Source organism: Saccopteryx leptura, chromosome 1 (genome assembly GCF_036850995.1).
Source record: "Saccopteryx leptura isolate mSacLep1 chromosome 1, mSacLep1_pri_phased_curated, whole genome shotgun sequence".
NCBI classification, from domain to species: domain Eukaryota; kingdom Metazoa; phylum Chordata; class Mammalia; order Chiroptera; family Emballonuridae; genus Saccopteryx; species Saccopteryx leptura.
This window is the reverse complement of record NC_089503.1, coordinates 254,983,292-255,006,780: the sequence shown is the minus strand read 5'-3', so window position 1 is coordinate 255,006,780 and position 23,489 is coordinate 254,983,292. Positions and strand designations below refer to the sequence as shown.

The following is a 23,489-nucleotide window of genomic DNA, read 5'->3' as shown; positions in this document are numbered from 1 at the left end:
CTTTCTTTAAACCCCTTGAGTCTTTCTTCCCATTTAAAGAAGCTGGCTATGCCTCTGCATTTTTTGTTACTTGTTTACCCAACCTCTACAAGCTCTGGTTTTATGGTTGAATCTTCTATTTCCCACCCCTTTCCAGAAAATATTCTTACCACCTATTTCACAGAGAAAATCCAAGTAATCATGATGACTTTCTGAACAGCATGCTCTCCACCATGCCAAGCAAACATTGGTGTGCATTGTCTCCACATTACCATTTCAGTGACACTATTTTCTGTCCCTTTGAAGACAACACTTCGACCTCCATTTTGAATCCCATCATTCATTCCTTATCAATTATCCTTATGTTGTTTACACATTCTCTGTCTCTCTCTCCCTTTTCCCATTTCTCCTTTTCTTTTCTCTTTATCCTTCCTTCACTTTCTTGAAGGCATTCTCCCTATAGCCATAGAAACATGTTCTATTCTTTTCTGTCTTACCAGCATGTACCACTTGGTTTATCATTTCCTTCTAGCTACCAAACAAGAGTTGATTTTTCTTTGTCTCTACTTCCTTATCTTAAATTTACTCCTTCAGGCAGTAAGCTCTCTGACATCTCTTGCAGCAATATATTTCCTGATTTATCTCCACGGGGAAGTGAAATAAAAGACAGGATAAACAAATGGGACTATATCAAACTAAAAAGCTTTTGCACAGGTAACAACAATATGAACAGAATAAAAAGACAAGTTACACAATGGGAGAACATATTTGACAATACATCTGATAAGAGGTTAATAACCAAAATTTATAAAGAACTTGTAAAACTTAACAGTAGGAAGATGAATAATCCAATCCAAAAATGAGCAAAATAAATGAATAGACACTTCTGCAAAGAGGACATACAGATGGCCAATAGGCATATGAAAAAATGCTCAACATCACTAATCATTAGAAAAATGCAAATTAAAACCACCATGAAATAACACCTCACACCTGTCAGAATGGCGCTCAGCAACAAAACAACACAGAATAAGTGCTGGCGAGGATGTGGATAAAAGGGAACCCTCCTGAACTGCTGGTGGGAGTGCAGACTGGTGCAGCCACTGTGAAAAACAATATGGAGATTCTTCAAAAAATTAAAAATCCAACTGCCTTTTGACCTAGCTATCCCACTGTTAGGAATATACCCCAAGAACACCATAGCAGTGTTTGAAAAGAAGAAATGCGCCCCCATGTTTATGGCAGCATTGTTCACAATAGTGAAGATCTGGAAACAGCCCAAATGTCTGTCAGTGGACGAGTGGATTAAAAAGCTTTGGTACATATATACTATGAAATACTACTCAGCCATAAGAAATGATGACATTGGATCCTTTACAACAACATGCATGGACCTTGATAACATTATACTGAGTAAGATAAGTAAGTCAGAAAAAAACTAAGAACTATATGATTCCATACATAGGTGGGACATAAAATGAGACTCAGGGACATAGACAAGAGTGTGGTGGTTACGGGGTGGGGAGGAGAAGAGGGAGTGGGTTGGGTGAGGGGAGGTGCACAAAGAAAACCAGTTAGAAGGCGACGAAAGACAATTGGAGTTTGGGTAATGGGAATGCAGCATAATCAAATGTCAAAATAACCTAGAGATGTTTTCTCTGAACATATGTACCCTGATTTATCAATGTCACCCCATTAAAAAAAATAATTCAGCAGTGAAAAGAAAAAGAAAAAATGTTCAACATCATTAATCATCAGAGAAATGCAGGCTAAAACCACAATGAGCTGTCACCTTACACTTGTTAGAAATGGCATTAATCAAAAAGAAAAGAGCTAACAAGTGTTGGAAAGGATGTGGAAAAAGGGACTTTTGGCACTGTTGGTGGGAATTTAAATTGGAACAGCCTGTATGGAAAATAGTATGCAGGTTCCTCAAAAATTTGAAGATAGAAATACCATATGATTTATTAATTTTACTTTAGGATATTAATCAGAAAGAAATAAAATTATAATCTTGAAAAGATGTCTGCACCTCCATGTTTAATGCAGTGTTATTTACAATACTGAAAATACAAAAACAACCTAAGAATCCACTGCTGGATGAATGGATAATGAAAAAGTTGTATACATATACAGTGGATTATTCTTCATCCATAAAAAAGATATCCTCTCCTTTGGAACAATATGGATTGACTTTGAGGACATTATGCTAAGTGAAATAAGTCAAACAGAAATATATGAATACAGTATGATCTCAATTAAATGTGAAAATAAGCACACACACACAGACACACAAAACATAGATACAAAAAAACAGATTGGTGGAGTAAGTGGACGTACCAACTTCCACTTCCCAGAACCAAAGTGGATTACAACTTAATTTTAAGAATCATCATCTGGAAAAACCAACTTTGGACTAAACTAAGAGTACTCTTTAACCAAAGAACACCAAAGAAGCCACACTGAGATTGGTAGGAAAAGCAGAAATGCAAAAAGGGCTGCCCAGCTCCCAGGAGCAAATGGTAGCCCAGAGAGGCTCACGTGGTGGGAAGTGAGTTTAGTGAAGAGGGGAGGGTCCTGAGCCCCAGGAACAAAGCCCCAGACTTCAGCCCCAGAGCCTAGAAGATGCATATAGACAGTATTTAGCTGTGAAACAAGTCAAGAAACTGTTTGAAAGAACGAGACAGATTTCTCAGACCCAGGATTCTTCTTAAAGGGACCATGCAGAAAACTGTAATCTAGGAGGTACAGGGAGAAACACTTTGAGGGACAGCCACCCTAATCCCTGGGCTGAGTCACTCCCCAAATCTGAAGCATATATTTCCCCTGGAAACAGCAATCCCAGCAAAGGGAAGCAGGACACCAGCCAAACAAGCTCTCCCAGAACACTGAGAGCAGAGCTGCTTAGAAGGGGGGAGCTTTTGGTACTAGAGTATGGAGTGTTAGGGTCTGAGCTGCAGCACCCCCACCCACACAGCTGAGGGCTCACTGGAAAGTAGGCAGCAGCAGGATGTGGAAGCACTGTTCTGTCAGCAAGGGCAGAAGCTGGCTGGCCATGACTGAGGCTCCAGTGTGAACTCAGTCTTGCCTGGCAGGGGTGGAGGGGAATTGCAAAAGTGGTCAGGCCCAGCTGCAGGCCCGCCTACAATCTTGCCTGCGAGGGGAAGGGTGGGAGCCCCAGAAGCCCTGGATACCTGCTGCTGAGTGAGGGCATGTGGGCGCTCAGCTTCAACTGGACTGTGGAACCGAAGCTTATAGCCCGACGCACGAGCCGGCTCCTCCTGCAGGGGTGGGGCAAAAGCCCAGAACAGGCAGAGTTCCACAACTGAGCACGGGCATGCAGCCCAGCCCAGCCCGTGGAGCCAAGGCTTGCAGCCCACATGAGCAGGCTCCTCCCATGGGGGCAGGGTGAAAGCCTGGAAACAGGTGAAGACTGGCAGTTGAGCAAAGGTGCTCACTGCTGCCTGCAGTGCTGAGGCTTGCCACTTGGGTGCCAAGCATAACCCCACCTGTGGGGGCAGGGTGAAGCCTGAAGCCTATAGACCCAGGCATGTGATCAAAGCTCCTCCTGTGGAGTAGAGTCAGAAACCACAGTGACAGCCCCAGTGGGCTGGCACTGGAAATTCCCATACCCGAACACCGTAGGCAGCAACAGCAGAGGGGGTGGCAGGCCTGCAGACAGACCACACCTAGGGAACACAGAGACCACACTCATTGGACTACAGTGGCCAATACCTTCTTATACACAGACAAAATGGGAAGGCAGAGAAATGCAACACAAATGAATCAAGAGAAATCCCCAGAAAAGACCCTGAATGAGTCAGATATAATCAAATTACCAGATGCAGAGTTTAAAATAACAATTGTTAGGATGCTCAAAGATCTTAGAACAACAATAGATGGTCATTACAAACACCTAAATAAAGACATAGAAAATATAAAAAAGGATATTGAAATAATAAAAAGGAATCAGTCAGAAACGACAAATACAATATCAGAAATGAAGACCACAATGGAAGGAATTGAAAGAATGGATGAAGCTGAGGATCAAATCAGTAAGTTAGAGGACAAGATAAATGAAGGCACAGAAGCAGAGCAGAAAAAAAAAAAGACTCAAAAAGTCTGAGGAAACTCTAAGGGAGCTCTGTGACATCATAAAGAGAAATAACATCCTCATCATAGAGGTTCCTGAAGAAGAGAAAGAACAAGGGATAGAGATTTTGTTCAATCAAATCATAGCTGAAATCTTCCCTAAATTAATACAGGAAAAAGTCTCACAAGTTCAAGAAGCACAGAGAACTTCATTAAAGAGAAACCCAAATAAATCTACACCAAGACACATCATAATTAAAACACCAAAGCGAAGCGATGAAGAGAAATATTAAAAGCTGCTAGAGAAAAAAAGGCTATCACCTACAAAGGAGCCCCCATAAAGATGACATCTGACTTCTCAAAAGAAACACTTGAGTCCAGAAGGGAATGGCAAAAAATATTCAAAGTAATGCAGAATAGAACCTACAACCAAGACTACTTTATCCAGAAAGCTATCATTTAAAATTGAAGGAGAAATAAAAACTTTTCCAGACAAAAAAAAAACCTCAAGGAATTCAATACAACCAAACTAATGCTGCATGAAATGCTAAGGGGTCTGTTGTAAACAGATCAAATGGGAAAAAGAATATAGCAAAAAAGGAATACACCTTTAAAGAATAAAATGGCAATAAACAATGACATTTCAATAATAACCTTATATGTAAATAGGTTAAATGATCTGATCAAAAGACATAGGGTAGCTGCGTGGATAAGAAAACAGGACCCATACATATGCTGTCTACAAGAGACACACCTTAAAACAAAAGATACACATAGACTGAAGGTAAAGGAATGAAAAAAAAACATTTCATGCAAATGGAAATGAGAAAAAGCTGGGGTAGCAATACTTATATCAGACAAAATGGGCTTTAAAACAAAAGCTATAGTAAGAGATAAAGGAGGACACTACATAATGATAAAGGGATCAATCCAACAGGAAGGTATAATTGTTGTGGACCATAAATGGCAGAAAGCCATTGTAGATTCGAGGCTTAGCAAAAGACTAAGTTCTCCCTCCTCCATCTCCATATTTGGCTATTATGCTGAGTATTTGCACCCACTTCACTTGCTTCCTTGGGTTGCTGGAAGCAATTTACATGCCTTCCTTCTGACTCTTTGTTTGTTTTCAGATGTTGGTAGATTTCACTAATGCATCCTGTTTATGCCTTGGGAAAGTTCCTGTTTTAGCCTTGGATGTGTAACTTTGTATCAACGACTTCCTTGATTTGCATATGGCTATATAATAAAGCAAACTGGGACTATGGAGAACTCAGATATTGCCATCAGCATTTGAAGAGTCCTCCCAGTCCCATTTTTTCTTAATGAGTATGTTTCCTTAATTCTGCACCATTATTAGGAGCTGCACAGGTCCGTGGCATATAGCCACTATAATTATCTACACACCAAATATAGGAGCACCTAAATATATAAAGCAGACTTTCATGGATATAAAGGGCAAGATCAACAGCAGTACCATAATAGTAAAGGATTTCAATACCCCACTAACATCACTAGATAGATCCTCAAGAAAGAAAATTAACAAAGAAACAGCAGACTCAAAAGACACACTAGATCAACTAGATTTAATAGATATCTTCAGAACCATTCACCCTAAAGCAGCAGAATATACATTCTTTTCAAGTGCTCATGGTACATTCTCTAGAATAGTCCACATGTTAGGGCACAAAAGTGGTCTCAACAAATTTAAGAAAATTGAAATCATATTAACCATTTCTTCTGATCAAAATGGCATGATACTAGAAATCAACCAAAATGAAAAACTAAAAAATTCTCAAACACTTGGAAACTAAATAGCATGTTATTAAATAAGAATGGGTTAAAAATGAGATCAAAGAAGAAATTTAAAAATTTCTAGAAATGAATAATAATGAGCATACATCAACTAAAAATTTATGGGACACAGAAAAAGCAGTCCTGAGAGAAAACTTCATAGCACTACAGGCATACCTTAAGAAGTTATGCCTTCTCAAATAAACAACTTGACCCTGCATCTAAAATAACTAGAAAAATGACAGCAAGTAAAGCCCAGAGCTAGCAGAAGGAAGAAAATAATAAAGATCAGAGTAGAAATAAATGACATAGAGGCTAAAGAAACAATACAGAGAATCAATGAAAACAGGAGCTGGTTCTTTGAAAAGGTAAACAACATCGATGAACCTTTAACCAGACTCACCAAGAAAAAAAGAGAGTGGACTCAAATAAATAAAATTAGAAATGAGAATAAAGAAATAACAACTGACACAACAGAAATACAAAATATTGTAAAAAGAACTATGAAGAACTATATGCCAAAAAATTAGACAACCTAGATGAAATTGACAAATTCATTGAAACATATAATCTTCCAAAAATTGATTATGAAGAATCAGAAAACCTAAACAGACTGATTATAACAAATGAGATTGAAACAGTTATAAAAAAACTCCCAACAAAGAAAAGTCCTGGGCCTGATGGCTTCACAAGTAAATTCTACCAAATATTCAAAGAACAACTAACTCCTGTCCTTCTCAAGCTATTTCAAAATATTCAAGAGGAAGGAAGACTTCCAAGCTCCTTTTATGAGGCAAGTATAATTCTGATTCCAAAACCAGGCAAAGAAAACACAAAGACAGAAAATTATAGGCCAATATTCCTTATGAGTTTAGATGCTAAAATTCTCAACAAAATGTTGTTGTGAATGTGTTTTTTTTCAGATGAGATTAACATTTAATTCAGTAGACTTGAATAAACCAGATTACCCTCTATATAGTCTGGGTGGGCTTTATTCAATCAGTTAAAGACTTTAAGAGAAAAAAGACTGACTTCCTTTAATAAGAAAGAGAGAATTCTGCTTCCAAACTGCCTTTGGGCATGAATTTGAGATGCAATATTATTTCTTCCCTTGCCTACTGCTCTGCCCTGCAGATTTGGAACTTTCTAGCTCCATTTACTCATGAACTTCTTCCTCTGCTTCTCCTCCTCCTCCTTCTCTTTCTTCTTCTTCTTCTTCTTCTTCTTCTTCTTCTTCTTCTTCTTCTTCTTCTTCTTCTTCTTCTTCTCTCTCTCTTTCTCTCTCTCTCTCTTTCCTGTTGATTTTGCTTCTTTGGAGAAACTGGACTAATACAAGTGGTAAAATGAGAAATCTTTGTTAAGTCCTCAGTATGCACTAGGAATTAGTTTCATAAACTTTCCCTTTGAGATTTAATATAAATAAGCTAATATTTTCAAATTTCTCTCCATTTGTACCTTATAGAGATATCAGGAAAACAAGCTAGGTATCAAGCAAGAACAGAGGCTATTTTCAATCTGGATAGAGAGTTCATAGATAGCTTTAATTGTCTACCATCATCGTTATAATTCTGCCCACCTGGTAGCAGTCTTAGACATTTGTTTCTCATGGTGCAGACAGCAGCAAGCCCAGCCAGTGGCCATGTCTGATCTTGGCCTGTGTGTGTTAAAAACATTTCTTTTTGTTTATTTTCTTAATTTTTTTCTATTTTTATTAATGCAGTAACATTGATAAATCAGGGTACATATGTGCCGAGAAAACATCTCCAAATTATTTTGACCTTAGATTATGCTGCATACCCCTCACCCAAAGTCAAATTGTCTTCTGTCAACTTCTATCTGGTTTTCTTTGTGCCCCTACCCTCCCCCACCCCCTCCTTCTCCTTCCTTGCACCCTCCCCACCCTTCCACCCCACCCGCTGTTACCATCACATTCTTGTCTATGTCTCCGAGTCTCATTTTTATGTCCCACCTATGTATGGAATTATATAGTTTTTAGTTTTTTCTGATTTACTTATTTAACTTCGTATAATGTTATCAAGGTCCATCCAAGTTATTGTAAATGATCCGATGTCATCATTTCTTATGGCTGAGTAGTATTCCATAGTACCAAGGCTTTTGAATCCACTTATCTTCTGATGGACACTTGGGCTGTCTCCAGATCTTTGCTATTGTGAACAATGCTGCTATAAACATAGGGGTGCATTTCTCCATTTGGAACCGTTCTATGATGTTCTTGGGGTATATTCCTAAAAGTGGGATGGCTGGGTCAAAAGGCAGTTTGATTTTCAATTTTTTGAGAAATCTCCATATTGTTTTCCACAGAGGCTGCACCAGTCTGCATTCTTACCAGAAGTGTAGGAGGGTTCCCTTTTCTCCACATCCTTGCCAGCACATATTCTGTGTTGTTTTGTTGATGAGTGCCATTCTGACCGGTGTGAGGTGATATCTCGTGGTTTTAATTTGCATTTCTCTAATGATTAGTGATGTTGAGCATCTTTATTATATGTGGCTTAAGTGTCTGTTTGTCGCCGATAGCTTATTGGTTGCTTGTATAACTATACTAGCCAATGGGGTGAAGTTGCCACGGCTGAACGCAAATTGAGCGGGTCAGGGGGAAGGTGAACATTAGTTTGCATTGGCAATCATCTGTTTTACATAAAAACTACATCTTAAGGTAATTTCTTTTAAGAATGCCTCCTAGAAAATACAGCACTGAAGAGGAGAGAAAAGGAGCTAAAGCTGCACAAAAACAGCTTTCTCGACAAAAAGAAACCACTGAGCAGAGAAAGACAAGGCTTGCTTCAGTTGCAGAGCAAATGCATCTTTCTCGGCAAAATGAGACTGATGAGCATAGAGAAACAAGGCTTGCCTCAGATGCAAGACAAAAAAGCCTGTCTCGACAAAATTAGTCCCTTGACCAAAGTCAGGAGAGAAATACAAAAAACAAAACAAAAAACAAACAAACAAAAAAAACGACAGAGTAATGCTGACCGAAACGCAAAAAAAATTAAAACATATTTAAATCACCTTTATTTATTGAGCTAGCAGTGGCTCTTAAGAAATGTACCACCAGTGGTTTCCTTCCTTGCACTCTACTTTAAGCAACTAAGCAAGTAGAAGGGGGTACCGCATGGGGCACTAAGCAAAGGGGCGTCCTCGCTGCCTGCCCTGGGTAATTCAGTTTGAATTAGCAGACACCTTTGCACAAATCATTTTAATTACAATTTACAATATCTAGAACAGCAGTCATTTCGTATGACCACCGGGCTTTCTAGTTTTTTCATATGCCTATTGGCCATCTGTATGTCCTCTTTGGAGAAGTATCTATTCATTTTTTTGTCCATTTTTTGATTGGGTTCTTTGTCTTTCTGGTGTTGAGATTTACAAGTTCTTTTTAAATTTTGGTTATTAACCCCTTATCAGACATACTGTTAAATATGTTCTCCCATTGTGTAGTTTGTCTTTTTATTCTGTTCTTATTGTCTTTGGCTGTGCAAAAGCTTTTTAGTTTTATATAGTCTCATTTGTTTATCCTGTCTTTTATTTCCCTTGCCCATGGAGATAAATCAGCAAATATATTGCTGCGAGAGATGTCCGAGAGCTTACTGCCTATGTTTTCTTCTAAGATGCTTATGGTTTCATGGCTTACATTTAACTCTTGTATCCAGTTTGAGTTTATTTTTGTGAATGGTGTAAGTTGGTGGTCTAGTTTCATTTTCTTGCAGGTTGCTGTCCAATTTTCCAAACACCATTTGTTGAAGAGGCTGTCTTTACTCCATTGTATGCCCTTACCTCTTCTGTCAAATATCAGTTGTCCACAGAGCTGTGGGTTTATTTCTGGGTTCTCCTTTCTGTTTCATTGATCTATGTGCCTGTTCTTATGCCAGTACCAGCTGTTTTGAATACAATGGCCTTGTAGTATAGCTTGATATCAGGAAGTGTGATACCTCCCCCTTTCTTCTTCTTTTTTAAGATTGCTGATGCTATTCGTGTTCTCTTTTGGTTCTATATAAATTTTTGGAATATGTGATCTATATCTTTAAAGTATGTCATTGGTATTTTAATTGGTATTGCATTGAATTTATAGATTGCTTTGGGTAATATAGACATTTTAATGATGTTTATTCTTCCTAACCATGAGCACGGTATATGTTTCCACTTGTTTGTATCTTCCTTGATTTCTTTTATCAATGTTTTATAATTTTCCAAGTATAAGTCTTTAGTCTCCTTGGTTAAATGTACTCCAAGGTACTTTATTTTTTTGGTTGTAATAGTGAAAGGGATTGTTTCCTTAATTTCTCTTTCTGACTGTTCATTGTTGGTGTATAAAAATGCCTCTGGTTTCTGAGTATTAATTTTATATCCTGCCACGTTCCTGAATTCATTTATCAGGTCTAGTAGTTTTTTGACTGAGACTTTAGGATTTTCTATATACAATATCATATCATCTGCAAATAATGATAGTTTTACTTCTTCTTTTCCAACTTGAATGCCTTTTATTTCTTCTTCTTGTCTGATTGATGTGGCTAGGACTTCCAGGACTATGTTGAATGAGAGTGGTGAAAGGGGGCACCCATGCCCTGTTTCTGATCTTAAGGGGATTGCTTTTCATTTTTGCCCATTGAGTATGATGTTGGCTGTGGGTTTCTCATAGATGGCTTTTATCATGTTGAGGTATGTTCCCTATATTCCCACTTTGTTGAGAATTTTGATCATAAATGGGTGCTGAATTTTATCCAATGCTTTTTCTGCATCTATTGAAATTATCATGAGGTTTTTCTCCCCTTTTTTGTTTATGTGATGAATCACATTGATTGATTTGCAGATATTGTACCAGCTTTGCCTCCCCAGAATAAATCCCACTTGATCATGGTGTATGATTTTGCCCATATATTGTTGGATCCGGTTTGCTAATATTTTGTTGAGGATTTTAGCATCTATATTCATCAGGGATATTGGCCTATAATTTTCTTTCTTTGTGTTGTCCTTGCCTGATTTTGAAATGAGGATTATGCTTGCCTCATAAAAGGAGCTTGGAAGTCTTCCTTCCTCTTGAATTTTTTGAAATAGCTTGAGAATGATAGGTGTTAGTTCTTCTTTGAATATTTGGTAGAATTCACTTGTGAAGCCATCTGGCCCAGGAATTTTCTTTGTTGGGAGTTTTTTGATAACTGTTTTGATCTCAGTTTGTGTAATCAGTTTGTTTAGGTTTTCTGATTCTTCCAGACTGATTTTTGGTTTTATTTTATTTTATTTTATTTATTCATTTTTAGAGAGGAGAGAGAGAGGGAGGTAGACAGAGAGGGAGAGAGAGGGGAGAGAGACAGAGCTGGAAGCATCAACTCCCAATTGTGCCTTGACCAGGCAAGCCCAGGTTTTCGAACTGGCGACCTCAGCATTTTCAGGTAGACACTTTATCCACTGTGCCACCACAGGTTAGGCCCAGATTGATTTTTTGAAGATTGCATGTTTCAAGGAATATGTTTATTTCATCCAGGTTGTCTAGTTTTTTGACATACAATTCTTCATAGTATTTTTTTACAATCCTTTGTATTTTTGTTATGTCAGTTGTTATTTCTCCACTCTCATTTCTAATTTTATTTATTTGATCCTCTCTTTTTCTTGCTGAGTCTTGTTAAAGGTTCATTAATCTTGTTTACATTTTCAAAGAACCAGCTCCTAGTTTTATTGATCCTTTGAATTGTTTCTTTAGCCTCTATGTCATTTATTTCTGCTCTGATCATTATTATTTCCTTCCTTCTACTACATTTGGGTTTTACTTGCTGTTCTTTATCTAGTTCTTTTAGATGCAGGGTTAAGTTTTTTATTTGAGCTTTTTCTAGCTTCTTAAAGTGTACCTGTAGTGCTATGAACTTCCCTCTCAGTACTGCTTTTGCTGTGTCCCATGTGCCCCATAAATTTTGAGTTGTTCTATGCTAATTGTCATTCGTTTCTAGGCATTTTTTTATTTCTTCTTGATCTCATTCTTAATCCATTCATTATTTAACAACCTGCTATTTAATTTCCATGTGTTTGAGAATTTTTGAGCTTTTCTGTTGCGGTTGATTTCTAGTTTCATGCCATTGTGATCAGAGAAAGTGCTTGATATGATTTCAATCTTCTTAAATTTGTTGAGAGCACTTTTGTACCCTAACATATGGTCAATCCTAGAGAATGTACCATGAGCACATGAAAAGAATGTATATTCTGCTGCTTTACGATGAAAGGTTCTGTGGATATCTATTAAATCCAGTTGATCTAGTGTGTCCTTTAAGTCTGCTGTTTCTTTGTTAATTTTCTTTCTTGAGGATCTATCTAGTGATGTTAGTAGGGTATTAAAATCCCCTACTATTATAGTGTTGCTGTTGATATTGCTCTTTATATCCATCAAAGTCTGCTTTATATATTTAGGTGCTTCTATATTATTTGCTTAGGTATTTATAATAGTTATATCTTCCTGTTGGATTGCTCCCTTTATCATTATGTAGTGGCCTTCTTTATCTTTTACTATATTCTTTATTTTAAAGTCTATTTTGTCTGATATAAGTATTGCTACCCCAGTTTTTTTTTTATATCCATTTGCATGAAATGTTTTTTTTCATTCTTTTACCTCCAACCTATGTGCATCTTTTTTTTTTCTTTTACAGAGACAGAGAGAGTCAGAGTGAGGGATAGACAGGGACAGACAGACAGGAACAGAGAGATGAGAAGCATCAATCATTAGTTTTTCATTGAGCATTGCAACACCTTAGTTGTTCATTGATTGCTTTCTCATATGTGCCTTGACCGTAGGCCTTCAGCAGACTGAGTAACCCTGGCTCAAGCCAGTGACCCTGGGTCCAAGCTGGTGAGCTTTGCTAAACCAGATGAGCCCACTCTCAAGCTGGCGACCTTGGTGTCTCGAACCTGGGTCTTCCGCATCCCAGTCCAATGCTCTATCCACTGTGCCACCACCTGGTCAGGCCCATCTTTTGTTTGTTTGTTTGTTTTTTTGTTTTTGTTTTTTAATTTAATGCAGTGACATTGATAAATCAGGGTACATATGTTGAGAGAAAACATCTCTAGATTATTTAGACATTTGATTGTTCTGTATACTCCTCCCCCAAAGTTAAATGGTCTTCTGTCACCTTCTATCTGGTTTTCTTTGTGCCCCTCCCCTCCCCCAACACCTCTCTCCTTCTTCACCCCATCCCCCCTCCCCCCAACCCCCACCCCTGTTGCAGTCACATTCTTGTTCATGTCTCTGAGTCTCATTTTTATGTCCCTTCTATGTATGGATTCATCTTAGTTTTTTTTCTGATTTAGTTATTTCACTCCGTATAATGTTGTCAAGGTCCATCCATGTTATTGTAAATGATCCGATGTCATCATTTCTTATGGCTGAGTAGTATTCCATAGTATATATGTACCAAAGCTTTTTAATCCACTCGTCCTCTGACGGACACTTGGGCTGTTTCCAGATGTTTGCTATTGTGAACAATGCTGCCACAAACATGAGGGTGCATTTCTCCTTTTGGAGCCGTTCTATGGTGTCCTTGGGGTATATTCCTAAAAGTGGGATAGCTGGGTCAAAAGGCAGTTCGATTTTCAGTTTTTTGAAGAATCTCCATACTGTTTTCCACAGTGGCTGCACCAGTCTGCATTCCCACCAGCAGTGCAGGAGGGTTCCCTTTTCTCCACATCCTCGCCAACACTTACTCTGTGTTGTTTTGTTGATAAGTGCCATTCTGACTGGTGTGAGGTGATATCTCATTGTGGTTTTAATTTGCATTTCTCTAATGATTAGTGATGTTGAGCATGTTTTCATATGCCTGTTGGCCATCTGTATGTCCTCTTTGGAAAAGTGTCTATTCATCTCTTATGCCCATTTTTGGATTGGGTTGTTTGTCTTCCTGGTGCTGAGTTTTACAAGTTCTTTATAAATTTTGGTTATTAATCCCTTATCAGACGTATTGTCAAATATGTTCTCCCATTGTGTAGTTTGTCTTTTTATTCTGTTCTTGTTGTTTTTAGCTGTGCAACAGTTTTTTAGTTTGATATAGTCCCATTTGTTTATCCTGTCTTTTATTTCACTTCCCCGTAGAGATAAATCAGCAAATATATTGCTGCGAGAGATGTCAGAGAGCTTACTGCCTATGTTTTCTTCTAAGATGCTTATGGTTTCATGGCCTACCTTTAAGTCTTTTATCCATTTTGAGTTTATTTTTGTGAGTGGTGTAAGCTGCTGATCTAGTTTCATTTTTTTGCAGGTAGCTGTCCAATTTTCCCAACACCATTTGTTAAATAGGCTGTCTTTACTCCATTGTATTTCCTTACCTCCTTTGTCAAATATCAGTTGTCCATAGAACTGTGGGTTTATTTCTGGGTTCTCTGTTCTTTTCCATTGATCTATATGCCTGTTCTTATGCCAGTACCAGGCTGTTTGCATACAACGGCCTTGTAGTATAACTTGATATCAGAAAGTGTGATACCTCCCACTTTATCCTTCTTTTTTAAGATTGCTGAGGCTATTCTTGTTCTCTTTTGGTTCCATATAAATTTTTAGAATATGTGGTCTATATCTTTAAAGTATGTCATTGGTATTTTAATTGGTATTGCATTGAATTTATAGATTGCTTTGGGTAATATAGACATTTTAATGATGTTTATTCTTCCTAACCATGAGCGCGGTATATGCTTCCACTTGTTTGTATCTTTCTTGATTTCTTTTATCAATGCTTTGTAATTTTCCGAGTACAAGTCTTTAGTCTCCTTGGTTAACTTTATTCCTAGGTACTTTATTTATTTGGTTGTAATTGTGAAGGGGATTGTTTCCTTAATTTCTCTTTCTGACTGTTCATTGTTGGTATATAAAAATGCCTCTGATTTCTGAGTATTGATTTTATATCCTGCCACTTTGCTGAATTCATTTATCAGGTCCAGTAGCTTTTTGACTGAGACTTTAGGGTTTTCTATATACAATATCATATCATCTGCAAATAATGATATCTTTACTTCTTCTTTTCCAACTTGAATGCCTTTTATTTCTTCTTCTTGTCTGATTGCTGTTGCTAGGACTTCCAGGACCATGTTAAATAAGAGTGGTGAAAGGGGGCACTCCTGCCTTGTTCCTGATCTTAAGGGGATTGCTTTTAATTTTTGCCCATTGAGTATGATGTTGGCTGTGGGTTTCTCATAGATGGCCTTTATCATGTTGAGGTATGTTCCCTGTATTCCCACTTTGCTGAGAGTTTTGATCATGAATCGGTGCTGGATTTTAACAAATGCTTTTTCTGCATCTATTGAAATTATCATATGGTTTTTCTCCTTCTTTTTGTTTATGTGATGAATCACATTGATTGATTTACGAATATTGTACCAGCCTTGCCTCCCCAGAATAAATCCCACTTGATCATGGTGTATGATTTTTCCATATATTGTTGAATCCGATTGGCTAATATTTTGTTGAGGATTTTAGCATCTAAGTTCATCAGAGATATTGGCCTATAATTTTCTTTCTTTGTGTTGTCTTTGCCTGGTTTTGGAATCAGAATTATTCTTGCCTCATAAAAGGAGCTTGGAAGTCTTCCTTCCTCTTGAATTTTTTAAAATAGTTTGAGAAGGATAGGAGCTATTTCTTCTTTGAATATTTGGTAGAATTTCGTTGTGAAGCCATTGGGCCCCAGACTTTTCTTTTCTTTTTTTTTTTTTTTAAATAAATTTTTATTAATGGTAATGGGATGACATTAATAAATCAGGGTACATATATTCAAAGAAAACATGTCTAGGTTATTTTGCCATTAAATTATGTTGCATACCCCTCGCCCAAAGTCAGATTGTCCTTCGCCACCCTCTATCTAGTTCTCTGTGCCCCTCCCCCTCCCCCTAACTCTCCCCCTGTCCTCCCTCCCCCCACCCCTGGTAACCACCACACTCTTGTCCATGTCTCTTAGTCTCATTTTTATGTTCCACCAATGTATGGAATCATGTAGTTCTTGTTTTTTTCTGATTTACTTATTTCACTCCTTATAATGTTATCAAGATCCCACCATTTTGCTGTAAATGATCTGATGTCATCGTTTCTTATGGCTGAGTAGTATTCCATAGTGTATATGTGCCACATCTTCTTTATCCAGTCTTCTATTGAAGGGCTTTTTGGTTGTTTCCATGTCTTGGCCACTGTGAACAGTGCTGCAATGAACATGGGGCTACATGTGTCTTCACGTATCAATGTTTCTGAGGTTTTGGGGTATATACCCAGTAGAGGGATTGCTGGGTCATAAGGTAGTTCTATTTGCAGTTTTTTGAGGAACCACCATACTTTCGTCCATAATGGTTGTACTACTTTACAGTCCCACCAACAGTGAATGAGGGTTCCTTTTTCTCCACAGCCTCTCCAACATTTGCTATTACCCGTCTTGTTGATCATAGCTAATCTAACAGGTGTGAGGTGGTATCTCATTGTAGTTTTGATTTGCATTTCCCTAATAACTAATGAAGCTGAGCATTTTTTCATATATCTGTTGGCCATTTGTATCTCTTCCTGGGAGAAGTGTCTATTCATGTCTTCTTCCCATTTTTTTATTGGATTGTTTGTTTGTTTGTTGTTGAGTTTTATGAGTTCTTTGTAAATTTTGGAAATTAGGCCCTTATCTGAGCTGTTGTTTGAAAATATCATTTCCCATTTAGTTGGCTGTCTGTTTATTTTTATATCAGTTTCTCTTGCTGAGCAAAAACTTTTTATTCTGATGTAGTCCCATTCATTTATCTTTGCCTTCACTTCTCTTGCCATTGGAGTCAAGTTCATAAAATGTTCTTTAAAACCCAGGTCCATGAGTTTAGTACCTATGTCTTCTTCTATGTACTTTATTGTTTCAGGTCTTATATTTAGGTCTTTGATCCATTTTGAATTAATTTTAGTACACGGGGACAGGCTGTAGTCGAGTTTCATTCTTTTGCATGTGGCTTTCCAGTTTTCCCAACACCATTTGTTGAAGAGGCTTTCTTTTCTCCATTGTGTGTTGTTGGCCCCTTTATCAAAGATTATTTGACCATATATATGTGGTTTTATTTCTGGGCTTTCTATTCTGTTCCATTGGTCTGAGTGTCTATTTTTCTGCCAATACCATGCTGTTTTGATTATTGTGGCCCTATAATATAGTTTAAAGTCAGGTATTGTAATGCCCCCAGCTTCATTCTTTTTCTTTAGGATTGTTTTGGCTATTCGGGGTTTTTTATAGTTCCATATAAATCTGATGATTTTTTGTTCCATTTCTTTAAAAAATCTCATAGGAATTTTGATGGGAATTGCATTAAATTTGTATATTGCTTTGGGTAATATGGCCATTTTGATTATATTTATTCTTCCTATCCAAGAACAAGGAATATTTTTCCATCTCATTGTATCTTTTTCGATTTCCCTTAACAATGCTTTGTAATTTTCATTATATAGGTCCTTTACATTCTTTGTTATGTTTATTCCTAGGTATTTTATTTTTTTTGTTGCAATCGTGAAGGGGATTATTTTTTTGAGTTCGTTTTCTAATATTTCATTGTTGGCATAGAGAAAGGCTATGGACTTCTGTATGTTAATTTTGTATCCTGCGACCTTACTGTATTGGTTTATTGTTTCTAATAATCTTTTTGTGGAGTCCTTCGGGTTTTCGATGTATAGGATCATATCATCAGCAAAAAGTGATACCTTTACTTCTTCTTTTCCAATATGGATGCCTTTTATTTCTTTGTCTTGTCTGATTGCTCTGGCCAGAACTTCTAGCACCACGTTAAATAAGAGTGGAGAGAGTGGACAACCCTGTCTTGTTCCTGATTTAAGGGGGAAAGCCTTCAGTTTAGTGCCATTTAATATGATGTTAGCTGATGGTTTATCATATATGGCCTTTATCATGTTGAGATATTTTCCTTCTATACCCATTTTGTTGAGAGTCTTAAACATAAAATTGTGTTGTATTTTATCAAAAGCCTTTTCTGCATCTATTGATAAGATCATGTGGTTTTTGTTCTTTGTTTTGTTGATATGGTGTATTACGTTAACCGTTTTGCGTATGTTGAACCATCCTTGAGATTCTGGGATGAATCCTACTTGATCATGATGTATTATTTTTTTAATATGTTGTTGTATTCGGTTTGCCAGTATTTTGTTTAGAATTTTAGCATCTGTATTCATTAGAGATATTGGTCTGTAGTTTTCTTTCTTTGTGCCATCCTTGCCAGGTTTTGGTATGAGGGTTATGTTGGCCTCATAAAATGTGTTCGGAAGTATTGCTTCTTCTTCAATTTTTTGGAAGACTTTGAGTAGAATAGGAACCAAGTCTTCTTTGAATGTTTGATAGAATTCACTAGTATAACCGTCTGGGCCTGGACTTTTATTTTTGGGGAGGTTTTTAATAGTTTTTTCTATTTCCTCCCTGCTGATTGGTCTGTTTAGGCTTTCTGCTTCTTCATGACTCAGTCTAGGAAGGTTGTATTGTTCTAGGAATTTATCCATTTCTTCTAGATTGTTGTATTTGGTGGCATATAATTTTTCATAGTATTCTACAATAATTCTTTGTATATCTATGATGTCTGTGGTGATCTCTCCTCTTTCATTTTGGATTTTATTTATTTGAGTCCTGTGCCTTTTTTCCTTGGTGAGTCTTGCCAAGGGTTTGTCAATTTTGTTGACCTTTTCAAAGAACCAGCTCCTTGTTTTATTGATTTTTTCTATAGTTTTTCTGTTCTCTATTTCATTTATTTCTGCTCTGATTTTTATTATCTCCTTTCTTCGGCTGGTTTTGGGTTGTCTTTGTTCTTCTTTTTCTAGTTCCTTAAGGTGTGAAGTTAAGTGGTTTACTTCGGCTCTCTCTTGTTTGTTCATATAGGCCTGAAGTGATATGAACTTTCCTCTTATTACTGCTTTTGCTGCATCTCAGAGATTCTGATATGTCGTATTTTCATTTTCATTTGTCTGTATGTATCTTTTGATCTCTGCGCTTATTTCTTCTTTGACCCATTCATTTTTTAGAAGTATGTTGTTTAGTTTCCACATTTTTGTGGGTTTTTCCCCCTCTTTTTTGCAGTTGAATTCTAGTTTCAAGGCTTTATGATCAGAAAATATGCTTGGTACAATTTCAATTTTTCTAAATTTGCTGATATTGTCTTTGTGGCCCAACATATGGTCAATTCTTGAGAATGTTCCATGTACACTAGAGAAAAATGTATACTCTGTCGCTTTGGGATGAAGTGTCCTGTAGATGTCTATCATATCCAGGTGTTCTAGTATTTCGTTCAAGTCCACTATATCTTTATTGATTCTCTGTTTGGATGACCGATCTAGAGCCGTCAGCGGAGTATTGAGGTCTCCAAGTATGATTGTATTTTTGTTAGTTTTTGTTTTAAGGTCAATAAGTAGCTGTCTTATATATTTTGGTGCTCCTTGGTTTGGTGCATATATATTAAGGATTGTTATGTCTTCTTGATTCAGTGTCCCCTTAATCATTATGAAGTGACCATTTTTGTCTCTGAGTACTTTTTCTGTCTTGTAGTCAGCATTATCAGATATGAGTATTGCTACACCTGCTTTTTTTTGGGTGTTGTTTGCTTGGAGTATTGTTTTCCAGCCTTTCACTTTGAATTTGTTTTTATCCTTGTTGCTTAGATGTGTTTCTTGTAGGCAGCATATAGTTGGATTTTCTTTTTTAATCCATTCTGCTACTCTGTGTCTTTTTATTGGTAAGTTTAATCCATTTACATTTAGTGTAATTATTGACACTTGTGGGTTCCCTACTGCCATTTTATAAATTGCTTTCTGTTAGTTTTGTATCTAGTTTGATTCTTCTCTTTTGTTTTTCTATCATTTGTTTCTGTTTGTTTGTGTTCCATACTTCTTTCCTCTGTTGCTACCTTTTTTAAGTCATGTGTTTTTGTGGTGGTTTTTTCTAGGGTGGTTACCATTAAGTAATGAAAAGGGTACCTACCATATTCATTGTAGTACCCTATCTTATAAGTATTTCTGCACTTCATCTTCCTTTGCTACTGTTAATCTCCATTCTCTCCCCCCCTTTTTTTTTTCCTTTGTTGTCACAGTTTAAGTTTGGTTTTATTGTGTTCTTGGTGGAGCTGTTACTTGTGGTGTTGTTTTCTTTTGTTCTTTGAATCTGGTTGGAAAACCCCCTTTAGTATTTCCTGGAGTGGGGGCTTTCTCGTGATAAATTCTCTCATCTTTTCTGTATTTGTGAATGTTTTTATATCTCCTTCATACTTGAAGGATAGCTTTGATGGGTATAGTATTCGTGGCTGAAAGTTCCTCTCTTTCAGGGCTTTAAATATTGGGGTCCACTCTCTTCTAGCTTGTAGAGTTTCTGCTGAGAAATCTGATGATAATCTAATAGGCCTTCCTTTATATGTTGTACTCTTCTTTTCCCTGGCTGCCTTGAGAATTTTTTCTTTGTCATTGGTTTGTGTCATCTTTATTATGATGTGCCTTGGAATGGGTTTGTTGGGGTTAAGAAAACTCGGTGTTCTGTTTGCTTCTTGAATTTGAGGCTTTAGTTCTTTCCACAGGCTTGGGAAGTTCTCGTCTATTATTTGTTTGAGTATATTCTCCATTCCATTTTCTTTCTCTTCTCCCTCTGATATACCTATTATTCTTATGTTATTCTTTCTGATGGAGTCAGATAATTCCTGTAGGGCTTTCTCGTTTTTTATTATTTTTGAGTCTCTTTCTTCTTCTCTCTGTTGTGCCTCAAGTTGTTTGTCTTCTATTTCACTAATCCTATCTTCAATCTGGGTTGTTCTGCTAGCTAAGCTTGTTACCTCGTTTTTCAGTTCGTGAATTGAGTTTTTCATTTCTGTTTGATTTGTTTTTATAGTTTCAATTTCCTTGGTAATATATTCTTTGTGTTCATTGAGTTGTTTTCTGATCTCCCTATATTGCCTTTCCGTGTTTTCTTGTATATCTCTGAGTATTTTTAAGATTTCTATTTTAAATTCTCTGTCATTTAGCTCCAAGGTTTCCAATATGTTAAGTCTTTTCTCCATAGATTTTTACACATCTATTTGTGTTACCTCTCTTTCTTTTGTATCCATAATATTCGATTTCCTCTTTCTTATTGGCATCTGAGGGTGGTCTTGTTGATAGCACACAGGCGCACTTTCTCGCGGCTTGAATGAACGTCCCTGCGGTAGCTTCCTCCACACCCTCGTCTCTCAGATTCGAGTGATAACAGTCCTTTTGCTTTCAGTTTGCTCCGAAGATAAATTTTCCTGTTTCTAGTTGATAAATTTGTTGTGATTTTGGGGAGATCTGTCGGATGCGCTGCTCACGGCGCCATTTCCGTGACGTCACTCCCCCAGACTTTTCTTTGTTGGGAGTTTTTTGATAACTGTTTCAATCTCATTTGTTGTTATCAGTCTGTTTAGGTTTTCTGATTCTTCCAGATTGATTTTTGGAAGATTGTATGTTTCAAGGAATTTGTTCATTTCATCTAGGTTGTCTAGGTTTTTGGCATACAGTTCTTCATAGTATTGTCTTACAATATTTTGTATTTCTGTTGTGTCAGTTGTTATTTCTCCTCTCTCATTTCTAATTTTATTTATTTGAGTCCTTTCTCTCTTTTTCTTAGTGAGGCAGGTTAAAGGTTCATCAATCTTGTTTACCTTTTCAAAGAACCAGCTTCTAGTTTCATTGATCCTCTGTATTGTTTCTTTAGCCTCTATGTCATTTATTTCTGCTCTGATCTTTATTATTTCCTTCCTTCTACTACATTTGGGCTTTACTTGCTGTTCTTTTTCTAATTCTTTTAGATGCAGGGTTAAGTTGTTTATTTGAGCTTTTTCTAGCTTCTGAAAGTGTGCCTGTAGTGCTATGAACTTCCCTCTCAGCACTGCTTTCGCTGTGTCTCATAAATTTTGAGTTGTTGTATGCTCATTGTCATTCGTTTCTAGGAATTTTTTTATTTCTTCTTTGATCTCATTCTTAATCCATTCATTATTTAACACCCTGCTATTTAGTTTCCATGTGTTTGAGAATTTTTGAACTTTTCTGTTGTGATTCATTTCTAGTTTCATGCCGTTGTGATCGGAGAAAGTGCTTGATATGATTTCTGTTTTCTTAAATTTGTTGAGAGCACTTTTGTGCCCTAACATGTGGTCTATCCTAGAGAGTGTACCATGAGCACTTGAAAAGAATGTATATTATGCTGCTTTAGGGTGAAATGTTCTGAAGATATCTATTAAATCGAGTTGATCTAGTGTTTCCAATAAGTCTGCTGTTTCTTTGTTAATTTTCTTTCTTGAGGATCTATCTAGTGATGTTAGTGGGGTATTGAAATCCCCTACTATTATAGTATTGCTGTTGATCTCGCCCTTTAAATCCATCAAAATCTGCTTTATATATTTGGTGCTCCTATATTAGGTGCATAGATATTTATAATAGTTATATCTTCCTGTTGGATTACTCCCTTTATCATTATGTAGTGGCCTTCTTTATCTCTTACTATATCCTTTGTTTTAAAGTCCAATTTGTCTGATATAAGTATTGCTACCCCTGCTTTTTTTTCATTTCCGTTTGCATGCAATGTTTTTTTCCATCCTTTTACCTTCAATCTATGTGTGTCTTTTGTTCTAAGGTGTGTCTCTTGTAGACAACATATGTATGGGTCCTGTTTTCTTATCCATGCAGCTACCCTATGTTTTTTTATTGGATCCTTTAATTCATTTATATTTAAGGTTATTATTGATATGTCGTTGTTTATTGCCATTTTATTCTTTAAAGGTGTATTCCTTTTTTTGCCGTATTTTTTTCCTACTTTGATCTGTTTACAACAGGCCCCTTAACATTTCCTGCAGCATTGGTTTGGTTGTAATGAATTCCTTGAGTTGTTTTTTGTCTGGGAAGCTTTTTATTTTTCCTTCAATTTTAAATGATAGCCTTGCTGGATAAAGTAGTCTTGGTTGTAGGTTCTTGTTCTGCATTACATTGAATATTTCTTGCCATTCCCTTCTGGCTTCAAGTGTTTCTGTTGAGAAGTCAGATGTCATCCTTATGGGGGCTCCTTTATAGGTGATAACTTTTTTTTCTCTTGCAGCTTTTAGTATTTTCTCTTTATTGCTTAGCTTTGGTATTTTAATTATGATGTGTCTTGGTGTAGGTTTCTTTGGGTTTCTCTTTAATGGAGTCCTCTGTGCTTCTTGGACTTGTGAGAGTTTCTCTTGCATTAATTTAGGGAAATTTTCAGCTATGATATGATTGAAAAATATCTCTATTCCTTGTTCCTTTTTTTCTTCTTCAGGAACCCCTATGATGTGGATGTTATTTCTCTTCATGTTGTCACAGAGCTCTCTAAGAGTTTCCTCAAACTTTTTGAGTCTCTTTTCTCTTTTCTTCTCTGCTTTCATGCCTTCATTCCAGTTGTCCTCTAACTAACTGATTCGATCCTCTGCTCTATTTATCCTGTTTTTAATTCCTTCCATTGTGGTCTTTATTTCTCATATTGTATTTGTCATTTCCAACTTATTCATTTTTATTCTTGCTATTTCTTTATTTAGGTGTTCATAGTGACCATCCATTGTTGTTCTAAGATCCCTAAGTATCCTTAAAATCATTATTTTGAACTCCGCATCTGGAAGTTTGATTATTTCCATATCACTCA

General features: G+C 36.8%; 2 protein-coding genes across 2 annotated transcripts in view; one reads left to right on the top strand and one right to left on the bottom strand.

Moving 5' to 3' along the window:
* LOC136379451 (adhesion G protein-coupled receptor E2-like) overlaps positions 1–23,489 on the top strand; it is a 345,285-nt gene that overhangs the window by 68,379 nt on the left and 253,417 nt on the right. The window lies entirely within an intron of this gene.
* Positions 3,009–23,489, bottom strand: part of LOC136391005 (adhesion G protein-coupled receptor E2-like) — an 87,853-nt gene continuing 67,372 nt past the window's right edge. The window contains 2 exon segments of the mRNA XM_066362711.1: positions 3,009–3,488; positions 3,612–3,668. Coding sequence (XP_066218808.1) covers positions 3,009–3,488; positions 3,612–3,668 — 537 coding nt within the window.